The 24805-nt window shown below is 42.6% G+C and overlaps 1 protein-coding gene across 1 annotated transcript in view; it reads right to left on the bottom strand.

Annotated features, from left to right (window-relative positions):
• Positions 1-24805, bottom strand: part of pou6f2 (POU class 6 homeobox 2) — a 77321-nt gene that overhangs the window by 12465 nt on the left and 40051 nt on the right. Inside the window, exons 5-8 of the mRNA XM_044032176.1 lie at positions 24311-24651; positions 9412-9549; positions 3723-3932; positions 898-1051 (exon numbers count right to left, since the gene is read on the bottom strand). Of these exons, the coding sequence (XP_043888111.1) occupies positions 898-1051; positions 3723-3932; positions 9412-9549; positions 24311-24651 (843 nt within the window). The remainder of the gene's footprint in view (positions 1-897; positions 1052-3722; positions 3933-9411; positions 9550-24310; positions 24652-24805) is intronic.

The raw sequence follows: 24805 nt of genomic DNA, 5'->3' as shown, positions 1-24805 counted from the left end.
TCTGGCACTTTTGTGGCCGGTGAATGTAATGACATTTTATCATCTGCAGACGACTGATTCTGTCATGGGATTTTTGCTTTGCATTTATTTGCTGTAAGTGACACTGAGAGGAAGTGATATCGCTCACACTCAGCATAAAGCATTAATCCTATTTACCCCAGAAGCGCGCCACGATGATTTCGTGCGGCGCTCAAAAATGGTTTATGAGATATTTTCTGAGCTACAAGTAAACATAAACTAAACACAATGTCTACAACAAGTTGATCAATGGCGACTTGTTTTTATTTTATTTTATTAAATTCAGCAGGACTCTTGCTGCCTTTAAAATGAGTTTACATGTAGTTTAGCGGAATCGACTCTGACAAATGAAATTTATCTGAATAAAAGAGAGTTTTTAAAGGCTGGAGCCACATGCTGACAGGCTGTGGCCTGGTGATTTATAAGTCTCTGCCAAAGGCCCACGCATTGGGAGAATGAAACTTATGTTCATTACACATCACACACGCCACTTTGGATCGTCTAATAAACCAAAGAAATGACAGTCAGGGAAAATAAAACAATCGCAGGAGGCAGGGATCAGTCAGAAGCTGTCCACACCCAGAGTAATGTCGCTGCTCAGTCCACCAGGTTGGATCTGCAGCCAAGAAAGCTGGTTTAAATTTTTTTTACCGCCATCTTATAACAGTATGTATTTCCAGAAACTGTGTTGTCTTGATAACATGAATGTATAAAAGATAGATTTTCATGTGTCAAAATGGCGTCTCCATTCTAGAAGTGACTGAGCAAAACCAGCACAGTATCCACTATGTCATACAACAACAATAGAAGGGAAATTGTTCTTCACTCTATGTATTTGAAGGCATGTTGTGTTTTTTGTGCGCTCTGTCGGACACTTACTGCTGACTAGCTGCCCCACGCTGAGAGCTGAGGAAGAGGAGGAGGTGGAGGAGGAGGAAGAGGCCTGGTGGAGAGGACTCTGTCTGTGTGGCATGTGGAGCAGGTTTGGCTGAGACGATGCAGGTCCTGTCTGACTCTGCTGAGCCTGAGGCAGCTGGACACACACACACACACACACACACACAGAGCTGAAACAACATATCGACAGTGGGCAGCACAGAACAATATCCACTAATCCCTCTGCACATCATCATAATAACCATCATTTGTTGCAATCATGCCATTATGGTGATTAGGCTGTAACATTTAATCTAATCAACATCTCTTAAATTAGCCACTTCAAGGCCAAATATAATGACATTTACCTTGTACTTAATGACAAATAGATGTCAATTACTAGCATTTGGACTCACAGAGCAGAACACAATGTCAGTAGTCTGCTCACTACACTAATACCGTGGTTTTACAGTCGCACCAGATGTTGAGAAGCTACAAGAAAAGTGGGTGTCGCCTTGGCTCAGCGACATCTTTGAGCTTCATAAGTGCTTTTCTGCAGAAATAAACTGTTTTAACAGAAGAAGGAACAGCTCATGACAATTAGAGTCATCTGTCTTGTGGCTGCACGGATGCTCATAATCAAACATGTGGACACAGCAGTCCCCATATCAAACATAACTCACGATCCACTGGCTGCACGCCCTGACGGCGAGAAAACAACACATTTTCATGTTTTATGCACATGTGCTGTGCTTTTACAAGACCTCCTCTCCTCTCTCTTTCTCTCTTCTTCTTTTTCTTTTCTTTTTTTTTTCGCTAATAATTATTTTCTCTGTGGCATGTGTTTGTTTGGATGGTGGGGGTTGTCAAGAGCGATGCACACACTGTCAGGACTGTTGACAGGCTCGGAGAATTATCTAGCTTCACTGGAAATATTCTAGACTGCAAGCTCTGACAACCGTAAATTATGCCCGCGAAACAATGTGTACATGCGGTTCTTTGAAGTGGAGACAAAAGCATAAACATTATTACAAATGCATTAATTCATTCAAGAGTGTGAGCTGGGGATTCGGGGATCCACAATTAGGTGTCCATCTGCTGTGAGTTCGTCCATTTGACACAGTACACGCCGTCATTGTGAACTTTTACCCTGTAATTCTGCACTGACATCGTCATTATCAAGTCAATAAGACTTTCATTGTTGGGTGCATGCATGTTGCTCCACACTCAAATCTTCAAACTGGGAGGAGAGAGCAATGTTTAATTCGCCAGTGTGAGCTTAAAATCTATCGTGTGCAACGGAACAACCTTCCTTTGAATCAAAACAAAATACTTGTGGGTTCAGGTCACAGAGGACAAATCATAAGGCTGGAGAGTTTGATTGAGGAAGGAGAGGAGGAAGAGGGAGGGAGGGAGGACGAGGTAGAAAGAGGTGAAGAACAGAGGCAGGAGTGTCTGAGTTTTAAGGAGGGGATGATGAAAAGTGTTGATTTGGTTTTCTTTCTTTTTTTTAGGGGCAGTCTCTCTGAGACTCAGACACACACACACACATAAGAGCATTTCAGGATTTCAAGTGAGAGAAATATGAGGTTTTTATCGTAAACAGATCTAACGGAGCGGAAACATTTAAACACACGTCTAGTCCAAACTGTGTTCAACACTTAAAAACAGCTCTTGTGGCGTCGGGATTATGCTGAGTTCACCTCAGACATGACGTGTGAAGTAAAAGCGAAATTTCAATAATCCTGCAAAGACTGTAAAATCGGTGTAATTTGTTGGCTCTGGGCAGGTGAAACATTTGCGTGATGCAAGGTTGTGAAAGCTAATTACACCTCGATCAAAGGACTGTGAATAGAGACAGGTAACTCGTGTTTATGGAGGTGCTGATCGAAGGCAGAATGTTTTCAGTAGCCTTGTTGGGATGAGGTCTATCGGCCGAGTTCCAGGCATCAACTGAAACACTATTCGTTCACTTTGAGTGGTGGCAAGTGTTGCTGTACTGCATTATGGGTCCGTTTTTCACTTTGTTTTGTGAGCGGCAGAAGTTGAGAAATGTTTAACTCATGTGGCAGCACAAGCATCAGCAAGTCGCTGCCATTACAAGGCTCATATGAGGCTCTCGGACAACACTTCATCTCCCCGTTACTGATGTTTTTATTGGATAAAGTGGTGGACACTCTCCAACTTTTTTAAGAATCACTTAATCTGATTAAGTGTTTGTTTTAATAATTAGACTTTTGAGAACATCATGATTTCCAGGTTTGGTAAACAACGATCAACATTTTTATTTTTTTTCCACATTTTCTGACATTTTACGGACCAAACAAATATTTGATTAATCGAGAAAATAATCGCTAGATGAATAGATTATGAAAACAATCAGTATAGTTGCAGCTCTACAAGAGATATATATCTCGAGCTGCTTCCGCCCGGTGTAACATAGTGAACATGCATATTTCTTTGCAATATTGTTGTCATTTGTGTTTCTCTGAGTTATACAATTGATCTAACCTCCATAATTCCACAGGCTTTTATTGTAAAGGGTGCATCAACTTCCACTGTTATATTAGGGAGAGGCGCTGAATTTAAAACTGATGGAAACATTTCCAGATCAAATAAGCATCTAGTGAATGAAACTTTATTTAAAAGGTGCGTACGTGCATCGATAAAAGAGGATTTTGTGGAATAACAACTAAATGTTGGATTTCGGTGACACAGGCCAGAATGAGGTCAGGGTAGCGGTTGGAGAACACATATGCATAATGGTCTTCTATATCTTTCCTTCATATTGTTTGTATTGAGTGCTTGTGCATCAGCATATATGTTACCTGCTGTCCAGGCTTGATTGGTGACAGTGTGATTCCCTGGGTGTTGATGACAGGCAGGATCTGATTGCCGATCACCGTGGCGATGATCTGGCCTTGAGCGTTGGTCAGAAGCTGAGGTGTAATTGGCTGTACCTGCAGTGCTGGGTTGCCACCCCCTGATTGGCTGGAGGGCCCTGCAGAGTTGGGCATCAGTGGGATTGTTCCAATTATCTACAAAGGGGGTAGAGAGGAGATGAAATCAGCTGGGTGGTTTTAAAAAGACGAAGGAGCAGAGAGGATGGACGCCACTGGAAGTAGCAGGCTTAATGATCTCTGCAGTTCTGAGTGTCTTTCTGTGGTGGCCTTTGTTTTGGATGTGATAAAAAAAAAAAACACAAAGCTTGAGCTGGTCATTCCGCCGTGTTATCAGGCTAATCAGAGTGCTTCTGCTTTTTAATCAGTGTTAATGTGATTGAGAAACACGAAGAAGCATTCACTGAACTCATCTGTCACTGAGATGGTTTTACAGGAAAGAGCAAGAGAAGCTAAAGCCGACTGTTGGGAGCACACTGCAAAGGTCAGCGCTGAATACCTGTGTGTGTGATGGTGCACACCACTGACTGTATTATCCATCACCAGGCCAAGACTGGGATGAGTGTGTGTGCGACTGTGTTTGTGCTTGTGTGTCTTTGTCTGTCTCTGGTAAGAAGGACTGAGGCAGCTGAGACACAGAGATCCCCACTTCACCCTTCTCTCCCTCTCACGCGCACAGACAGAAAGGACAGCAAGAAAAAAAGGACAATAAGAGGGAGAAAAGAGGTGCATCAGAGAGTAGGACAGAACCCTGTGTTTCTAATTCAACTCTCAGGGTCCCCAGGGTACTTCACCCCCCCTCCTCCACGCCTCCTATCCCCTGCTCTTTCCCCTCTGTCACTGTAATCAGGAAGAGCAGATCAAAGGGGGCGGCAGAGAGTCACTGCAGCGTTTTAGCTCTCAGAACTGCCAGAGTGTGGCCAAGAGTAGCGCTTTAGGGGAGACTTTGTGCCTCTTCACTATGATGAAGGTTAATGTCATCTGGGGACCAGTTCTGGGCAGCTCCTGAGCGCCTGCTACTCCGTTACCCCCCCCGCCCCCAAGATTCATTACTCCAGAGAGCAGCTTAACGCGGACGAGATGCTGATCATTGTAAATTCTGTTATTTGGCCAAACAGGCAAAGAAATGCTTTTGTTAAAACTGCACTGTCTTTGGCTTCATTCAGACCCACTTTTATCATCCGTTCGCATGTGGACAGCGTTAATATGACCGTTCACACCCGATATTAAAATGCCTCTCCTCATCCTCACCCTTTATCCAAACACAAACTGATCACATGTCTGGTTCGCGAGAACAAAATAATGTTTTTTCTGTCTGCACCTACATTATATTTGTGTGTATGTCGGTATGTGTCCATCAGTGTCAGAGTGACAGGAAAAAGAGATGAAAGGAGCACTACTCGCGCTGCTGTAATATTAAATTTGAGATTTAAAACATTACACAAAATGAAACTGTGTTGACCAGAGTTAACACTGTGGCAGTTGCGGCAAACAAATATGAGGCCACGTGTCCTCAACCCACCTCCAAATTTTGTTTCTGTGAACAGATCTGAGGACACAATTTGGAAGGATTTAAAATCTTTACTTCAGAATGGATGTTGCTACCAGGTTTGACCGGGGGTCTTTAAGTCTGCTTTAAGTTTATATTTTATTCCATGCTTCAAAATAAGGCGACACAAAGCTACAAACAGCTTTCACATATCGTTAACCTGGCCTTCTTTGCCTCTGCAGTCTCTATCGCCACCACTTAAGTGTCTCAGTGCGTGGTCCACCTCCCCCTCCCCCCCCCATCACTTTGACATAATAAGGAAGGATCAGTGAGAGAAAGGTGGGCCGACAATATGTAATTCATCCCTGCCACGGCTCATTTGCTTACGTTGCTTCGCATTAGGGGAGAGATAATTTATCTCTCTCTCTGCGCCGGCTTTACAAATTCCCCTGTAATGCTCTCCTGCCACTTAGCATATTTTATTGCCCTGTCTGACGCTCGTGTCTCCAGAGTCCCACTGATCCCGCTTTGCATGCCACAGTGGCAGAGAACATGTTCCGCTCAATTATTCATCATCATTGGACTAAGTGGTTGTTCTATAAGCATAATAAAAGAGCAGGCAAATGACAGCTTAGCTCCTCATCCTGCTAAGCAATGCTTCTGCATCTGACGATCTCAGACAGATGTTTCATCGCAGAGACTATACACACTGAAGACTTTGTTATAGAATTTAGAATTCAGCAGGCAGTGGAGGAGTGTAGAGAGAGAGGAGGCAATATTCATTAAAACAATTCTTGAGTTTTTCTTTCAGCATTGAATTGAATGTTGGATGTGATGACGCCTCAGCATTTGGTGTCCATCAGGACCATGGACAGCGTTTGAAAGTATTACAGAATAATCAGTCACGGTCTGAGGGTGGCTTACTTTTTCTTCACATTTAAGCAGAATAAAATAACTTTGTCCACATTTTAAAGGACAAGTCCATAATGTACATTATGGGAAAGGTGTGATATGTAAAATAATTGGTTAAAGCCTGTTTACATTCCCTAAATTAAAAAAAAAAATGTAAAATTCGAAACAATCCAAGAACCACATGCTTTACTATACACAGACGGAACCAATGTAAATAAAGCAACAGCAACAACATTTTAGCTGAGTCATGTTGTGGGCTATTTCATCATTATGGGAGGATAATCATGATGGGAGGATACAATTTGTTATAAAGTTGGAGAATTATGTCTTTGAATGGCACAAATGTCTGAAATGACTACCGGACTCATATCGGTATTGGAAGATACCTGAGTTTTTGACGTCGGTATCAGGCACAAGGTGTTAAAAAGGTGTTTAAAAAGTAGATACCCATTTAAAAGGTTTGGATAACACTCTTCTAAAGTATGTCTTGGCTTGATTAAATACTGACAAAAAAGTGTTGGTTTAATGAAGTACAACAATACAGACTTATGTGGTGTATAAATGTCATATTTTTCCCAAAAATATATAAAGGAAGTCCAGGTTTAATGAGATTCCATCTCTGATTCCATCTCTGCTTTTAAACCTGCAGAACAACCAGAGGGGAATTCACTAAGCGTACATGCAGACATTAAACACTTGTCAGAAATACTTGTGTGGACTTTCATCGCGTTTGTATGGCGTCTAAGTTTCATGCTTCTCTCCATCAAGCAGAACTCATTAAGATTATGCTGCTCTTGTTTCCACAGAAATGTCATCTCATCTCTGCAGCCGGGGCAATCTGTTTCTTTAGCCATGGTCGCCAGGCAATATCTCTGCCCAGTTTTGTCTCGTCCGCTGTTCATGCGTTGAATTGAGACCCAAGAGGGAAAAAACAGTTAGGGAAGTTTTGACTTCTGTCAACACAAACGTCCAAAAAGATTCAGAGCGAATCCGAGACTGAAACAGCAGATTCAAAGTAGTTATCATACAGAACTTGACGGGTATTTTCTCACATGTATAACATAGAGTGCATGAGTGCACCAAATGGCAAAATTATTCTGCAAAAGTCCTGAATATGGATTAAAAAAAAAACGTTTGTCATAGTTGCAGTGCCTAAATGAAAAAAAGCTTTTAGAATTTTAGGCTGACCAAACAAGCAGCCTGGGTAGTTGTAGAGCATTGACAGTTTAATTGATAATGAAAATAATCAATAGTTGCAACCATACAATAGATTTACAACTACAAAGTCAATAGCCCTTTATCCTGTAGTTGCACTTGATAAAGCCTGGAAGCTCCCATCGATACACAGTGCACACACTGGTGTTGTGGCTCAGCTTCATCTTCTTTACAGGCTAACTTGCTTTGCAGGTTAACAGAGCATGTGTTCCTTACCTGTTTTTATGTGCATTAGTTCCACCATTGTTTAGCCAGGAGGCTCAAGGCCTCGCCAAAGCCTCGGTGTACTGGGAGTGAAGTGGATGGATAGCACAGAGGCAGGAGGGGGGTTTTCATACATAAAGCATGAAAATGAAACTGGGACCATTTCGGGGAGAGGGTTACACTTTCCATCATGGAACATAAAAATAGCCCTTAATGTCGCAATTTTCAAACCAAATTTTGTACTTACAGATTAAGCTGCAGGAAAAAAAAAAGGGAGAAATTGTTCCGAACAGAAAATGCCACAGATTCATCAAGGGAAAAGAAATGTAAAGAGAGAGTCAGACTTAAAAATATTCTGGCTTTTAGTCACAGCCTTAATCACTGTTGTAGAGGCAGCAAGAATAAAAGAGCTTCATTGATTCTCCTTGGAGAATAAAAAGGCTGGGGCCAATATAATTAAGGCTTAAAAACACATTGAACTCTAAATGTCCGTCAAACCTGGCACTTTTCAAGGTCCCCGTGAGCTCTGGCTTATGAAAACGTCTTCTGACAGAATTGTAAAAGAAAACGGGAGGTGAAAAGACACTACGCTACGTTTTTAAATTCAAGGAAAAATAAGCGGTTATAAAGGTTGTACAACAAATACTAACTGAATACTACCATGAACTGATAAAAGCTGCTCCCCTGTCTCATGTTTTGTAGCTTTTATTATGGTGAAAGAAGTTCTCGGAGCACGAGTGGTGGACCTCTAGCCTTGTTTGAGGTAGCTTGTAAAATCTCCTCTGTGTTGGGGTTGCACAGGACTCTCTGATAGTGTGGTGCACGTTTCAGAGGCCTCCATCTGAATAATGCTGTGGAATAATGAGGTGGGGAGCAAAGGCTGTAGCCCAGGGCTTTGACCGCGTCTGTGACCTGATTATGTCAGGGAGTGTCAGCCGCCAAGACACTACAAAAGCACAGAGCATCCCATCAAGTCCATATCCACAGTGATCTGTCCCCAGCGCTCCAGGCACCTTGCGAGCCAGGGAAGTCCATACTGTCTCATTAGCGACGTTTAACATCAAGCGCTCACACACAGACCAACACACAGTGAAGCCTGGTCTCACTGGTGGTCCTGCAATGCAACTCTGGGAGGTTAAATGTCAAGTATGAAAGTATGAAACTCAAAATGAACTGTTTTTACATGTTTGTTTTTTGTCTTTAGTTCTCAGAAATAGCACCGTCACTTTGAAGTGTTACGAAGACTGTGCAAGTGAAGATGAACGAGGGTTAAAGTAAATAACTCCGAGTGGCATAAAAGGGCACACTGTCCATACAATATTCCTTTAATATGTGCTGTGTGCACCTGCGATAAGATGATTCATTAGATAGGGCCTCACAATGACAAGCATCATCGTTCAAGCCTCTGGCTACTGATGGAACAATTCTGCAGCCACCCTGTAAATATGACAAGGTCAGCGTTTTACAGCATCGGGAACAGAAAGAGAGGCTTTGTTTATTCCCAAAAAGCTTAATATATGGTCGGGTGGCTACTAAGACCAGAGACAAACAGCTTTAGGACAACACAAGAGGGCCAACACTGGAAATCTATGTGGAAAGATCAGGAATACTATACAAAGTTTAATTTGGAGCCTCACATTCATACATGATAGATGGTCCAGGAACATATTTTTTCAGAACAATTACCAATTCAACTCTTTATTTTTGCTCAGTTGTACTCAATCAGCTGTGTCATTGATCCTTTCTCGAAGTCTTCGCTTCCATTTTGTAGGTTAGCATTGAGCGTAAAGGACTCACCTGTCCTTGTGCATTGGTGACCAGCTGCCCGGTGGCTCCTTGCAGGTTTGACAAGGTGTTGCCAAACACCTGAGAACCAGCGATTGAACCCATGGCTGCTGCCGCTGCTACTGCTGCCTGGCTGGCCAGAGGATTCAGCTGCAGAGGGGAACATGAAACCACTCATCAAAACTGCATCTGTTAGTGTCGTCACTGCAGAACTTTATTAGTGGAATAAATGCTAATTCCATAAAACAAAACATGTTCAGTTGAAGAGGAGAGGTCACTTTGTTGTCAAGGTCAGAAAAGGTCAAACACTGTGCGGTCTGTATACTCTCGTGGTGAGGGCTATGCAGTCCATCATACAGCTCCCAGTGGTCCTTGCTGCTGAACCCAGTGGGAGGATCGAGGGTAGGGAGGAGCAGTGAGAACGGGTGGGTGGCTGTGAATAAGTGGCCATTTTACCACTCTAAGTGCTTCCTCTGGCCCACGGGGCTCCCCACGGGCCGAGCCGAGTCTTTCCACCCGCAGCAACAGCCCAACAGCATCCTGCTCTCACAATACAGGCCAGCAGTGTGGGCCATGCATCACTGTATCGTCAACTGCTTCAATACGCTTCGACTAAGAATTCCTCCTGCGTCATAATGCACAAGCACACAGTCTCTATTTTAAGGGAGAGGAGGGTTAAATGACTATCTTTTGCTGCTGCTGCTGTAATGGACTCATCTGCTCTGGCCTGTGGTTGTGAAAAGAGGCTCCTTGCATCGGGGAGAGGTTGCGGAGGCCTGCCACATCGCCAAGATTACCCATATAAATCAAGCTAACCACTTATTAGTGGCCTGAAAATGCACTGCTGATTTGGTTGTAGTGCAGCAGAGCAAAGTCTTATTAGGTTGAGTAAGTAGATCAAAGACCCAGAAAAGATAGGAGACCTCCCAATTACTCAGAAGAATAGAGAAATGATAGAAACGCTGCTTAAAAGCAGGCGCCCTGTTCCCTGCTGCTAATGCTGGCTGGCTACTGCTGAAATAATAAAAGAAAAAACAGACTCTTATATTTAAGATTTAAAACAACATAAATTACACTTACATTACAGTACAGTAATGAGGGATGTCATTTTATGATAATAGCATCTTAGCTCCATAGAAATAACTAATAATAGCCTGGTAAAAACAATGGAAATGTGTCCAGAACATAAAGGAGGATGAATTACAACTTTATAATATGGTATTTATTAATATATTTTAATGTTAAGGTATGACACTGACACTAGCCTTTAGTTATTCTCACTACTTGGATAAAACTTACAGTTAGTAAAATGATCTCCTTATAACCACTCCTGTGCTTATCTAGCTAATAAATGCATTAGAAATAAGATGTTATTACCATAATAGTAATACCATGTTGTTACTATACTGTAAAGTAAAGTGTTACTGAGTTGTTCCTCATAGTGGAACATTAAGTTTTCTGCACTTTCTGTGCTCTGTGGGGAATTCCGCTTTGTTCATCTGAGCTCATTCTGTTGCCATTTATCTTTTATCTTATACGCCAGCACCATATATTATTACACTTTCTGAAATCAAATGATGAAAAAATGCCACCGAGCAATCAATACTTTTTCATTGACAGTAAAGGTTAAGCACATTAAGAATGACACTGCATTTGTCTTATGAAATCATATTTCATGTTGGTGGCCTCAAATTGGCCGTGATTGATATTGCCTCCCCTCGTCTGAAAGTCATCCACTTTTTCCTCGATAATCGCAGGATTGTCTTTTATGTGTCCAGCGGTTGTCCTTTGGAAATCCTAACACATTTAAGGCCACGGGGCTGTGCTTTTTGTACATGGAGAGGGAAACGGATGGATGACTGAATCTTATCCAAGACTTTGATATTCATCATTGAAAAGTAAAATGAGACAAGACTTTGGGGGTTTATTACTGTACATGTGTGTTAAAGGTGGTATATGCAGGCAATTTATTATATTAAGTCATAAAATGACCATGAACCTCCAGGTTCCTACCGCTGTCCAAAAACATGCAGAGGTTAACTGGACATTAACTGTAGGTGTGAATGTGAGAGTGAATGGCTGTTCGTCTCTGTTTGTTGGTCCTGACCCCGCCTTTCGTCCTATGTCAGCTGGGATCAGCTCCGGCCCTCCCTGACCGCCGTGGTGTGTCATCAGAGAGTGAGGAAATATGCCAAATTGAAAAACACAGTTGATTGCTGGGCAAGTTTCATGAATATTTAATATGTCATAAGGTTTGGGATGAAGTTCTTGGGGATTTATGCCCTCAGCTCTTCCCATCAGATGACAGATGTACTCGTTTAATATGCGACACATGACCCAAGGCAATCTCTGAAATGCCAGACTGATATTGACACACTTTGGCTGCTTTTATTCTACGTCTTTATCATTCCTTTTATTTTTTTGTTTCGTTGCAGCATGAGCAGTAATTGCCAATTCTGGAGTGGAACGTGGATTCTTAGTAGAACAGCCAGTTGTAGTGCCCTCTCTCTCTGAGCTGCCATATAATTGGTCAAAATCGCCTGTCATTGGACCCGATTACCCTAAGGCTGTAAACAGAGCCAAGGTGCAGAAGTCTAGTCCGCTCTCAAACCACTTGATTTAAAATTTCAACATTATGTTGAAAAGTTATGATGGAATAATTGATCAATATGTTCTCCAGCCCACATATAAGCCATGCGGGTGAAAGCGCGGTATTATTTATGTCATGGTAGTGAATGGGAACAAAGTGAAAAGCCAACAAGGCCAGTTAAACAGAGGCTTCACACTAGCACATAAATAATGTGATCTGCTCAGAGGAGCACAGCCACAGTCTCGCTGAAAATCCACGGTGTTTGGTGTCATTGTGTGTCAGTGTCAGCGATAGGCTGTCGGAAAAGCTTTCAGATTGATTTGAAATATTATCCTTGTGTTTCATTCGATGATAGCCCTTTCACACGCTATGCTTTTCTGGTAAATCTCAGTGAAAAGAGAGCAGGGCTTTCTTTTCTGCCTCTGCCGCGACTGGGTAATACGGACAGCAGTTGGAACGAGAGCCGGGAATAAGGAGAGGTGAGTCTGTGTTCAACACCTAAACAGGTGATTTTCCGCCACGGTGACTCCTCTCAACACCTCGGCGGGAGGCACAAAATGACAGACCTGGCCTGGAATTTGTACTGATTGCATGTGTTGGAGGAGATAAACAGCGATCTCCCAGTTTGCAGAGCCTGCATGTTAACCATGGTGTTTGAGGCTTTTCATTCGCTATGAAAAGGGCATTAAGGAGGATTTTTTTGGGGGCACAAACCACTTTGGTCATTCACACAAGCGTCGAGATGACACAAATTCTAAATAAACAGAAGTTTGCCGGAGCCCTCGTTCATATCACGGGGGCATCATCTTGTCACCTTTAAGTCGCCACAGCTGCTATCACTCTCAGTTTAATACAGTCAAATATCCAGGGCTATGCAGGGATCAACAAACACAAAATAAAAGTCTCTGACAGGAAAAAAAACCCCTGTGAATTGTAAAAAAAAAAAAAATAATAATAATTTTTTTCTCTGTGCTGTAGGAAGGGGAGGGTATCAAAACTCCAGCAGGCTCTCCATCGCATGTTCGACCACAGGGGTCACCTGGTGCAGCAACCCGTGTAATCTCAGGAATAGAAGGGAAAATAACGTCCCTGCAAACCGTGGAGAGAGAGAGAGAGAGAGCCCAGGAAACTCAAATTGTCTGACACAAACTAACTTGAGTTTATTCTAGTTTTTTCTTTTGTTTTTTTGCTCTTTTCGTGTGGCCATTTTAAACTAAATTGCTTTTTTTCTGGGCGTGCACATGACATAAAAGAGAAAAGATAAATGGATAATGTGGTGCACATGCCAGAGGTGGGAAGCTTTGGCTTCAGTGGTGTGTAAAACTTATTTTCGACTCATCCAAGATGCAACAACTGGGATCAAATATTTATCTCATGTATCAGAAAAAATAAAAGAGACGTGATGTGGCCACAGAAAGTTATTTGGCAAATTATTGGTCAGTGTTGTTTTGAATCTACAATGGACAGCAATTCCCAAAGTGTGGGCTGCGGTGCCCTGGTGGGCTGTGAGAGTGCTACAAAAAACAGAAAGGATTTTAATTATTGGTTTTGTCATTAATCTTTACGTTCATATGACCTTTTGTTTTATCGGCTAAACTTAAATAAAATGAAATTTTAAACAGTTTCTCAAAATCTGTCAAACGTCAAAATAAAGTTTTACAGTACAATTAACATTACATCATACAGGAATAAATAAGTAGAGGTCTGTTTCAAAGATCAAATGTTATTTTCTAACTGTTTATGAAATAAATAAGAAGTCATTTCAGTTTTTGGTGGGTGGTAGAAGAATAACCCTAATAACTAACTAACTAAATAACTAAACAACCCTACATTTATTAGTTTGGGAATGGCTGGTCTAAAAATCTACTGGAACTTGAGTGATTAATAATGCAGTAAAAAGGAAGCTGTTATCCCGAGAAAATGTGAGACATTGGCTAAAAGTCAGTCCAAAAAAAAGTACAACCCAGTGGATTCATGAACTGAGAAAACTACTATTGTTTCTGAACAGGAAGATTGTCCTTTTTCTTTCGACCAACATGTAAGTTTCATGTCTCTGCACCTCTCTGCTCTTTTCCCTCTCCAGAGTGAATGTAATCAGCTGTGACATGAAAAAACACGTTTGCTGTCTGTCAGGATTCTGCTAGTCCTCTGACGCCAGTCCTTCACTGACTCTCTTCCTCTTTCTCCCCCAAAAGAGACTCTCCCCCACCTCCCTGTCTCCCCTGCCTCACATCGGCAGTGCTTATGAACATCAAAATGCCATTAGGCCTTTAAAAACACCTCTGCTCCCTTGGTCGGCAGGGTCTTGCACTGTGGTTGTGCACTCTGCGCCCTCTGAGCGCTGACTACACTCACTACTGGGCCTCTGCTGCAGCTCTTGTGAAAAATACCCGCTCCCCCCCAAATAAAGAGCCATTGTTGAGGAAGAGTATTGGGAAGTGAAAGACAGATAGAACAACTGGGGGAGATAACACCCAGCAAAATAACGCCGTAACGCCACATTTGCTGACACTTGGACACTGTAATTGCTAAAGACAGTGGCGAGGTGATGGCGGCGGCGGCAGGTGTGGACGTGGAGGTGGCTGAGGTGGCATGGCGAGCACTAATGGAGTGATGTCACATGAAACGCCAGAATGACAGTGAGTTAACTGGGAAGGTTTGGCTGATTAAATAAAAAAGCATTAGCTCCAGGAAATGGATATTGCAAGCGGCTTCAGAAATGGCCGTATCTAATGAGGCAAAATGCAAATGAAGGAGGAAAAGAGTCGTGAAAACGTTTAAACTAACTATAAAGCGATGATGGAGAGCCGGACAGTGGCCGTCAATCTCCCCACTCATTACCTTCATGTGGGATTAACAGCAGCTTTAATCATTACATAAAATCTGCTCCAGCCCATTTGTTGATAATTGTGAAGCCCAGAGGTTCAGAGTGGGCGATTTGTCATCAATCACAGCAGCAGTATATTTCCTCTGGTTAAGGGAAACGGCAAGTAAAAATATAAGTTTTAGTGCATTCCTCGCACATTCTTTCTCTTGCAGAGGAATGATCTATAATATTAAGCTTTTTCCAAATGTATTACATTTGAAACTACTTGGTGATTAAGTATCCGGAGGAAAGTGCTGACCACTTCAGCTCATGATGTGACATATTTGGCGCAGTTATTCCTGTATTGCTCGAGTGTTGGCTTGAAAATCACAGCAGCACCAAACTGGTGCTACAGTAAATCTACAGCAGTCGTGTGGCTGTGCATACTGGCTATGCTGTTACATGCTACGAGACAAAACAACACTATTAGAGTCTGGTCAATATAAAAACTATTATTCACACTCACTGTAACCTTTTGATGACAATTCCTTGTAATATCCAATATGCAATGAAACATATCTCTTGATTTCATGCGTTTTACTTCAGCTTCACCAACTACAAGCCATTTGTTTATGTTTGGGTGAAAATGGCATCTCTTTTCACTCGGCTGTTGTTTGACATATAAACATAGCATCTGAATGACTTTAATATCCTTCTAATCAATGTCCAGTGATCTTTTGATGTCCTCAATTCAATATAGGAAGGGTCATCCATGCTGCAGCTTTATAAACACAATAAAGGTAAATGATTACTCTGCACTGTGGTGTCCAAAAATACGGCCAGTAATGAAGAGAAATGGAGGAGTTTGAGGGGGAGGCCTGTCATGTGTCATTGGCCAAGTCTAAACCCCAAGATTAATCACAAGAGAGGGGCTCTGTGGCTAAGATGTGGTCACCCTTGATCAATAAACCCACCTCCCTTCCTCCCTCTGTGTGTCTCTACCTCACCGTCTCTCTCTTTTTCTCCAAAATATACAGAGTCCTTGGCACAAGCTTAATCAGCATAAGTGAAAAGATGAATTGATGACATTTGCAGTCATATTTGTATCGATTACTCGCGTTTTGACTTCTGAGACTCCGCTCACGAGGAGTTGACTTACGGAAATGAATCCAAGTTCAGTCTATTTGCAAATCCTCGCTGCAAATGAAAAAAAAAAAAAAAGCAGGAGAAATGCAAAAATCTTCCTCATAAGTGTGTGGGGGCAATAGAGTTAAGAGGAATTTCATTGCAAATTATATACTAAATCTACCCTCAGCAAACCGCAACTGAACACACTTTGGAGAAGAATTTCCGATTATATTCTGCAGGGACCACAAATGGGACTTTTGACTTGGTCTATGAGGAGGGCATAATGCAATAACATTGCATTAAAAGGGCCTTTTTACAGCGTGGCCGCGCAGTGCGGCTGTATTCCTTGTGTGAGCCGGGTGCTCTGTTTGCGGTCACTAATGGGCATCAGAAATTACAGGCAGTGGAATCGCGCCCCGCGGGGGGACTGGCCTCCTCAGTGGAGCGGAGCACTTAGACAGTGTCTGGGAGGCTGCTGGAGAAAGAGGGAGGGGGGACTCAATGTCACAGCCTTGCTTCATAATTAAAGAAACCCTATTCCTTATCCACAGTTAGGTGAGCCCTAGCTTGGTGCTCCATCTGAGGGCTCCCCCGTGGGTGTCTAATGCGAGTTGCCCCAAGTGTGCATGTGGGTAGATCAGCCTTTCTGCTGGGTGCCTGAGCCGCGAGCCCTCGGACCAACACCAGGATAGCGGGGGCCACGTTTTTAAGAATCGCAGACCTCAAAAAGCAAAGGAAATATTAACTTGAAAACCAGAAAAGCCAAAAAGTAAATGCAAAGTGCCGTGTAGGTGTAATTCTAAAAGCTGCAGTATACTGCCACAGTTTTCTGAAAGATGATAAATTTTTACTTTTCTTCTTATTTAGAAATGCAAGCCTCATCTTTGGTCCTTAAGTCTGTAGATTTTCATTTTGCCTAATCCCTCATTTGAAGTAAATAAAAGTAGTAGAGCTGTCATGGTCAGGTTGTTTTCCTCATCTAGCTCCCATGCTTTATAATTATTCATATGAAATGTGGTGCTGTTGATGGGCAACAGTCTTATTTTCTGCTTCAGTCAACAGTGCACATTTGTATTTCTAAATTGTGGAGCGCTTGTTATGTAAGGCAATTTTCTGCCTTCTTAAGAGCCGGATCTCCTGTGCATTAATAAGAGGCAGAGCTGCTGGGGAGCTGAGGGCCTGTTCATGCTCTGAACCACACATCCACCCTCAGCAGCAGCATCAGCAGCCATTTAAACACAGCCTGGCACCCCATAACATTAATACACATTTAAAAAGGTTTTATTGAGATTTAGAAACAGGTGTTTGCTGGGATAATGGTCAGATGTGAATATGTTTAAAGCTTAAAAGGCAATTTCCAAATTATTTGCTGCTGTGTGCGAATATACAAGAGCATGACTTTATCAAAGCCACAGCAAAGAGTCCAATTTCATTACTACCTAAATAAAAGTTGTTCTTTTACCAAAATGTTTCTCCCATAAAGCCCAAAAACTATAAATGCTTGACAGTGATTGACACACGCTAGATAAATTAGAAATTAAGTAACTCTTATTTAACAACCTGCAAACATAAACAAACATAATGTTGTAACATTTTCACATAACTGTGATTCATAAACAGGTGTTTGAATGGATAATGATCAGATGTGAGGATGCTCAAAGCGTAGGAGTGATGCAGTTATTTGCAGCTTTGCCTACAGTTACTGAAACAGCACTTTACCAAAGCCAGAGCAGAGATTATTTAAGAGAAATAAATATTTCTACGCTATCCTATGCTCCTATTCAATATAGTGCGCAAATGTTATCTCATGAGTGTTTGTCAAAGCCCTTGATACGCTACTAGGACAATAACACTGTAGATTTCTACCAGTTTAAACCATTTTTATATGATAAAAAACCCACAGAATCAGCTGTATTTGGAGGTGTACCGCAAGAAATCAATTGAAAAAGGTAGCAATATAGAGTAATGAGACATAAGAGAGATAATGGACTCTAAGCGTTACCAGTTTCATTGACAAACCACAGTATGAACCGTCAGGTCCACATTTGAGCATGTCATTTTAATTTTGATTTAATGCTGCGCAGGACGGCGGTGGCCCGCTTCGCTAAATTGAACCGACGTGACACTGATCTGGAAAATCAATTAATCGATGTGCAAGGCTCATTTAAGACACATGTTAATATAATGGGAGAAACACCCACACCGCCCATGAGGAAAAAAAAAAAAAAGAGAGACATTAGGAGTAAATTGGACAGTGGTGATTCTAACAGCGGTTGACATGAGTAAAAGTGCACTGCAGCGGAAAACAGTAACATGAGTGTCTGACGGGGGCCTCAGCTGGAGACAAAAGCAGCAGAGATGGGCCTCAGACTTGAGGAGGATGGTGCGGTGAACGAGTGGAGGGAGGAGGGGTGGAGGCGAGGAGGTAGGAGGGTGGCAAGGAGGTGAGAAGAGATGGAGAGTGCAGACAGCCAAGCCTCTGAAAGGCCGTTGTGGTTGGCAGGTGCTGACCTTGGTGACGATGGGCTTTCACCAGAGGCTTCTAATGAAGGCTGATTGCCAGGGAACAGTGAGCGAGGCAAGGGGTAGAGAAAAGAGAGAGTGAGGGAGAGAGAGAAAGAGAGAGAAGGATAGAGGAGAGGCTCAGGTAATTGCAGCACTTGTGGGTCTGAGGCCCTGCAGTCCTGTGATGTTGGGGTGCAGCGGGGAAGAAGAGAGATGTCTGTGGACGCTTTGGTGGTAAATTGTGGAGCACAGGGATTGGAGGCAGGCCCCTAGGCTGTAATTACTCCTATGAGTGTGTGGATGAAGAGTGGACAGGCCCAGTGTGGGGCTCTGACAGCGATCAAGCAGACGACAAATGCGAAAGGGGAGTAGAGACCGACCGACAGACAGACAGACAGACAGACAGCAGGAATCTCTGCCAGGCCGTTTGAAAAAAACTGCTAGCCAGAGAGTGTACCAAGGTCAGAGGCTATTAGTGTATACACAACATGCTGCTGACGAGAATGGCAAAGAGACTTCGCAGTGCTGTAGAGGATGCATTTCCTGGATGCAGACAGACTGGATAGACTACATCCATAATTCTCAATACATTCTGCTCCAGATGCTTCCATTGTCTACACGTCCTCGGTGCCTTAGAGGCCCCAAAAATGGAAGTTTAAAAAGCTGCTGTCTCCATTTTGTGTGAAAACTTTTAATGTAGACGGGAGATCTGTGGACACAATGACGCAGTTGGTTACTACAGAATAACTCTTCACCATTGTTTCTGAAGTTTCTGAAACTCAGCAAACAATTGCAGACGAAATAATCTACTTCCTGTTCACACGTGAATGCATGTGGCCAGTTTACCGACTCGCATTACTTTGGAAACAGGGCTAAAAATGCTTGGCTTGATGCAGATAAATTGTATATGAAAACATACAGTAGCCAGGGATGTAGCTATAATCGAGGAGACAAAAAAGGAAGTAAAAAGCAACTAATTCGATCAGAGTCACAGAGAGAGAGAGAGAGAGAGAGAGAGAGAGGGATGACGAGGCTTCGCTGGATGGCACAGCAGGGTCAGGAGGTTCTGGGCACACAAACTGGAATGAGAGAGTTGATAGGCCGACCTAAGCTTCCCGCTGCCACGGATCAGTATGTACTGCCTCTCCTCTCCCTGCCTGGGCTGATGTAACTCACTGGAGTGGCAAATTACACCAGACCTACAGCTGTAGCCCGACATTATGATTAATTTGATCAGTAATTTCTCCTGTTTTTCATTTTAATCGCCGCGACCATTCTGCTGTGGCAGGTCTTTCAGATCTAATTAAGATCAATTCCGGTGTAACAGACTTGGCGAGCGCCTTTACCCAGTCAAATCCCTGAGCTCTCTGGGCGTGGAGAAAACCTGCAGCTCTAATCAATCAACTTCCAGCAAAATCCAGCGGGCTCCCGCAATCAGCCCATTAACACACTTAAGCAAATTTCATAATCTCCCCCCGTCCACTTGTCATGACTGTGGTGGCTATTTCGAGCAGCTACAGGCTGCATCTCACTGTCGTCCCATACTGGAGAGCAGAGTGGACGTGGGCGGGGTTAGAAAGTGTTGCATTGTTACTCCATTTAACCAAATTAGCTGCACTAATCTGAGTTTAGGCCACTGACACAAGGGGACACAGTCTGTTGTGGTGGGATTTCTGCTCTAATAGGGGTATTAATTAATGAATTTGGTTTCACAAATTAAAATGCCAAGCATTAAAAACACAAAGGATGTAATGAGTGTTCTGGATTTCCTCACTCAGAGAATATCACACACCTCCCATGAGAAGGGAATTACAATGGGACATTAATTGGAACATAATGAGTGTTTGTCTCTCAGCAGCTCTGCTCTGTGTTTTCAGCAAACAGTTCAATGGCTGGGTGATTCTGTGTGTCTGAGTGAGGACAGAAGGAAATGGGGGCGTTATCTGTGTAATGCCGATTGTATAATGGTAATTATGACTCGACTTTATTGCACAGACCAGTTCCTCTGGTTAAAGTGTGGAAACGGCAGAAATGTCCTTCAATCAAAACGTACAAAAGGGGAGACAATTGTGACGTTCGACCAATATGCTCGTCTCTGTGGCTGATGCCAACAAGTCAGGGGAGCCAATGGCCGATACATGATTTGTTTTGGCTGATGTTTGGACAGTTTTCTTTCTTTTCCCGAAATCTGATAAAATATAAATGCTGAATAATAAAAATTATACACAAAATTGCTTAATTAAATTCAACATTACATTTAACAATACTTGAGGTGTGTCTCTCCCATCTATACATATTTGAAATGAATAATGTGTTTATTTGTACAGCACTTATCAAGAGCAGCACAAAGAAAAAGACAACTCAACAACACAACAAAAACAATGCAATTAAATAAGCAAAGACAAGCCTGAAAAAATGGGTCTGAAGATGCTTTTTAGAAATATCAACAGCGTTCACACATCTTAGGTCCAAAAGAAGAAAAAAGAAGCTACAACCACAAAAGCAACATTCTCTTTTTTTCTTGAGCCTGCAGCAGGGAAGTTTAACAATTGGCATCGGCCGATTACTGTTTAATTAATCGTCTGATGCCAATACTTAAAAAATTGGCAAACACTGACCCAATAATTTGGCCTGATTAATCAGTCTACTATTTCTGACAAACTCTTTGTTCCTAAATAAAGAAAAAAAAAAAAACTCAGTGGTTGTGGAAGAGAAAATCCAATCACTGACCCCAGCAGTGGAGGGAGGAGGAGCTGCAGTTTAAATCCCATTGCAGGCTTGAGTGGTTTGTGAGACCACGGCCTGTCCTTGGGCAAACTCCTTGCTGGGTGACACACTCTGTGACAACCCCAGCATTGACCCAGGGAAACTAAACCTTTTATGGCCATTCTGATTCTCCCGCACACGCACAGACCCACACTTTTCATAATCCTATTTGATGAGGCAATATCTTAATGATACCTGATGTGGCCCCTTCGAGCAACTTCTGCCCTGTCATCATAATCAGCCGTGCTGCTCCTTTTGGAGGAAGACAATCTATATGAAGCCCAGGGTCTCAATCTTTACATAACCCTGGGTCAGAAAAGATGTTCACAAATTCAACATTTGACAAATAAGGGTGGAAGAAAATATCTGTGCAGCAAAACATCATGAAGCACTGTATCAATCTGGGATTTACTTTTTTTCCGTTCCATACTCAAACCTTAAAGTACCACAACATAGGGTTTGCTCTCAGGGTCCCCCCACAGTTGGTAAATGGTACGAGAACGAGAAGATGAGATGACTTCATGTCGTTAAGTGGAATGTTGTAATTCTGGAAGGGCTCTGCGCCGGTTCCAGTTCCTGAACCTAATTTTGAACCGGCCGAAAAAAATTGGTCGTCAGTTGGTTCTCAGGTGGATCCAGAAGTGGCTCCTCCTTGCGAACCGTGAGTGGGTGTATGATATTCTGGGTTGATGAGTGGAGAGTAGAGGAAGAATGGAGATTTTGCTGGTGTTGTGTTTACTTCCGCCTAAGTAACGCAGAATAACGTCCTCCCACTTTGGTTCCTCTTAAACTGGTGTGAACGTGGGCTGGCTCGCCAGGAAGCACCAAGTTCTGAGGCTCCAGAACCAGAATGGTGTCTGTTTGAAAGAACGAAAGGTACCGACGCAGACCTGCTCAGACTTTGACCGAGGAGACATTCACCCCGTTGTAAATTGATGTATGATCAAAATAATCTTGAAAATCCAACATTGGGTCAGTTTAAACATCAATCTGAGTTCAATATATACAGTCTAGAAGTGCATCAGGGGTTCCTCGAGCACAGTTTGTCCTTAGATTTAGTCTGAATTCCTTCTCAGTTCAGATGTAATGTGACAAGAAAGCTAACCCATCCTCCTGAGCGAACATTCGCAGCATCAAAGCATCAGAAATATATATATGTCATATTCGTAATATGTAATTTGACTCCCTCTCCAGTTTATGCAATAAATGTATGTTTTTTTTAACTTTTTTTTTTTACAGACTATATAAAGCAATATAAAACATTGTTTATAGTATCCAATATATTGTATCATCACCTTTGTATCAGAATATGTACGATATAACACAACCCTATTAACATAGACGTGGTCTGGCTGTTACCCAAAGTCTTTGTATGCTGCCTGACACAAGCTGAAAGTGTGAATCTGTATGTTGGTCAGTAACCGTGAATCCACAGTCAGACTGGACAGTGTGTTTGGTGCAATGTAGCGGCCAGCCTTTGGAGCCCATTAAATCCAGAGACTGTTTTTCCTGCTGAGTCTCACTAGGCCGTGACAGGGCCGGAGAGAGCTGCAAGAGGGGAAACAAATAGCCCAACTCATCCTGGCCATAAAGAAGGTTGCACCACAACCCAATAAGGCTGTGACGCTGATGAATGTGGCCAGGGACAGAAAGGCGACCCTGGCCAGACTGGACCAGAAATGAAACCACAGGGATATAAAATAGGTTATTATCGTCACACAGTGACAGCAAGACAGACAGAAGGGCAGAGATGGATGGACGGACAAAGTGACTAAAAAGAAGGTTGAGTAGGAAGAGCAGCAAAGATTAAGGGGATGATTATGGCTGCAGGATAGATAACCTGAGAATCCCCTCTGAATGTGCAGGAGGATGGGAATCATGCTTCTTGTCTGGTGCTGAGGTTTGATGATGTACTGGAGTGCATCAAGGCTTCAGCAACAAGATGCATATTCAAACAGCCTCACAGAGACAGACAGTAGAGCAGCCAGCACCCATTCAAATACAGCTACTTGATAAAGATCAAGTACCGACAGAAAAACAAGCACTGCGTCGCTTGCTCAAGGCTGACCTGTCAAAAAAACACACGCCATCTTCAATGACGCCATTCATATGCACACTTGAGTTCTTAAACCGGGGCGTTCCATTTTTAAGGATTTAAATTGTGCTCTTGAAGTTTTGAGTATTGTTAGTTTAACATGAGCACTACTGCTGTGGCCTTTTTATACTTCTCATAATGTAGTTCACTCAGTGTCCATGACAGAAATGTTATGAATAGGATAAAAGCAGCTGATTATTGTCAAGAGCCTTATAGACTTATAGACATTGAGGATATTGACACACAAAATACACTGTGTTCTGTCTTTATTAGTTCCAGTGCGTATTTTGAGGTTTGTTTTGCAAAAAAAACTTAGAATAATTAGAATAATATAATAACTTTGGGCAAGGGCCTTGCTTCCCAGACGCTGCCCTTTTGTGCCACCACTTTTCTACAGGACAGACTTTACTGCGTTTCACATTTTGAAGCTTACGACGCCACTATGGTTCCCTGACCTGCTGCCGAAAGGAGAAGTTGAGTTGAGGAGACGACAGATGATCTGTAGTTCAACTACTAGATGTCATTAATTCTTTCACACTGGACTTTTAAAGGGATAGTTCTGATGTTTAAAGTGAGGGTGTATCAGGCACAGTCAGTGTGGTACATACAGTAGGCAAACGGGCAGTGAGCTATCTGTTCAATAAAATCCTTTTAAATCCATTTCAAATACTGCTAGTGGGTTACCAAGCTGTTAGACAGCACCTTATAAGTATAAACAAAACAGCAAATCTGCTGCACACTTAGAAAGTTTGACTGTAAGCTTGTAAACGTATTCAAAATATAAGGAACACTTAGGACGTGATTGACTTAGGATGCTGAACGTCTAATGTTTGGTACACACAATGCATAAGTACCATACACCCCTACTGAAGAAAAACAAATAAATACACATAAATAAATGGATGAAGTTGCATACAGTGATGCATACAAATGTCTAAGCAAGACAAAATCACTACAGGTTCATATGAGAATAAGTGTCAGAATATAAAGATACAGAGTAGTCCTAAGTTTGTGGACTTACCGGCAAAGGTATGGGCGGAGTGACGGGAGAAGGAAGGCTGCGAGCCGGTGAGTGATTTGGTCTGTGAGGTGGAGACTGCTGAGGCTGCCCAGAGGTGGAGGAGCAGGCTGAGCCTGGAGATGGAACGGAGGATTGCTGCTGGCTGGGTGGGGTTATGTGATGCTGGGATGTCAGCTGGTTCTGGCTGTGGGAGTGGGTCTGTTGGTGATGGTGTTGCTGCTGCTGTTGCTGCTGCTGCTGCTGCTGCTGCTGATGGTGTTGTTGCTGTTGCTGCTGGTGGTGCTGCTGCATCTGTTGGAGCTGCTGCAGGTGCTGGAGCTGGGAGCTGAGTGATGAGGTAGCTGTTGATGAAAAGAAAGCAAGAGGTCGTATCCTTGTTTTTTTTGGCAGGAGACCTGAACTCTTCATAAAGAGAGCAACAAACGCAAATGAGTTAGAAGCTGAGAAGTGTTTCGCCACATAAACTGGAACACCTCATTATTCGAAGGATATGCT

This window comes from Solea senegalensis, linkage group LG1, assembly GCF_019176455.1.
Source record: "Solea senegalensis isolate Sse05_10M linkage group LG1, IFAPA_SoseM_1, whole genome shotgun sequence".
Lineage (NCBI taxonomy): Eukaryota > Metazoa > Chordata > Actinopteri > Pleuronectiformes > Soleidae > Solea > Solea senegalensis.
This window is presented reverse-complemented; position numbering and strand designations above follow the sequence as displayed.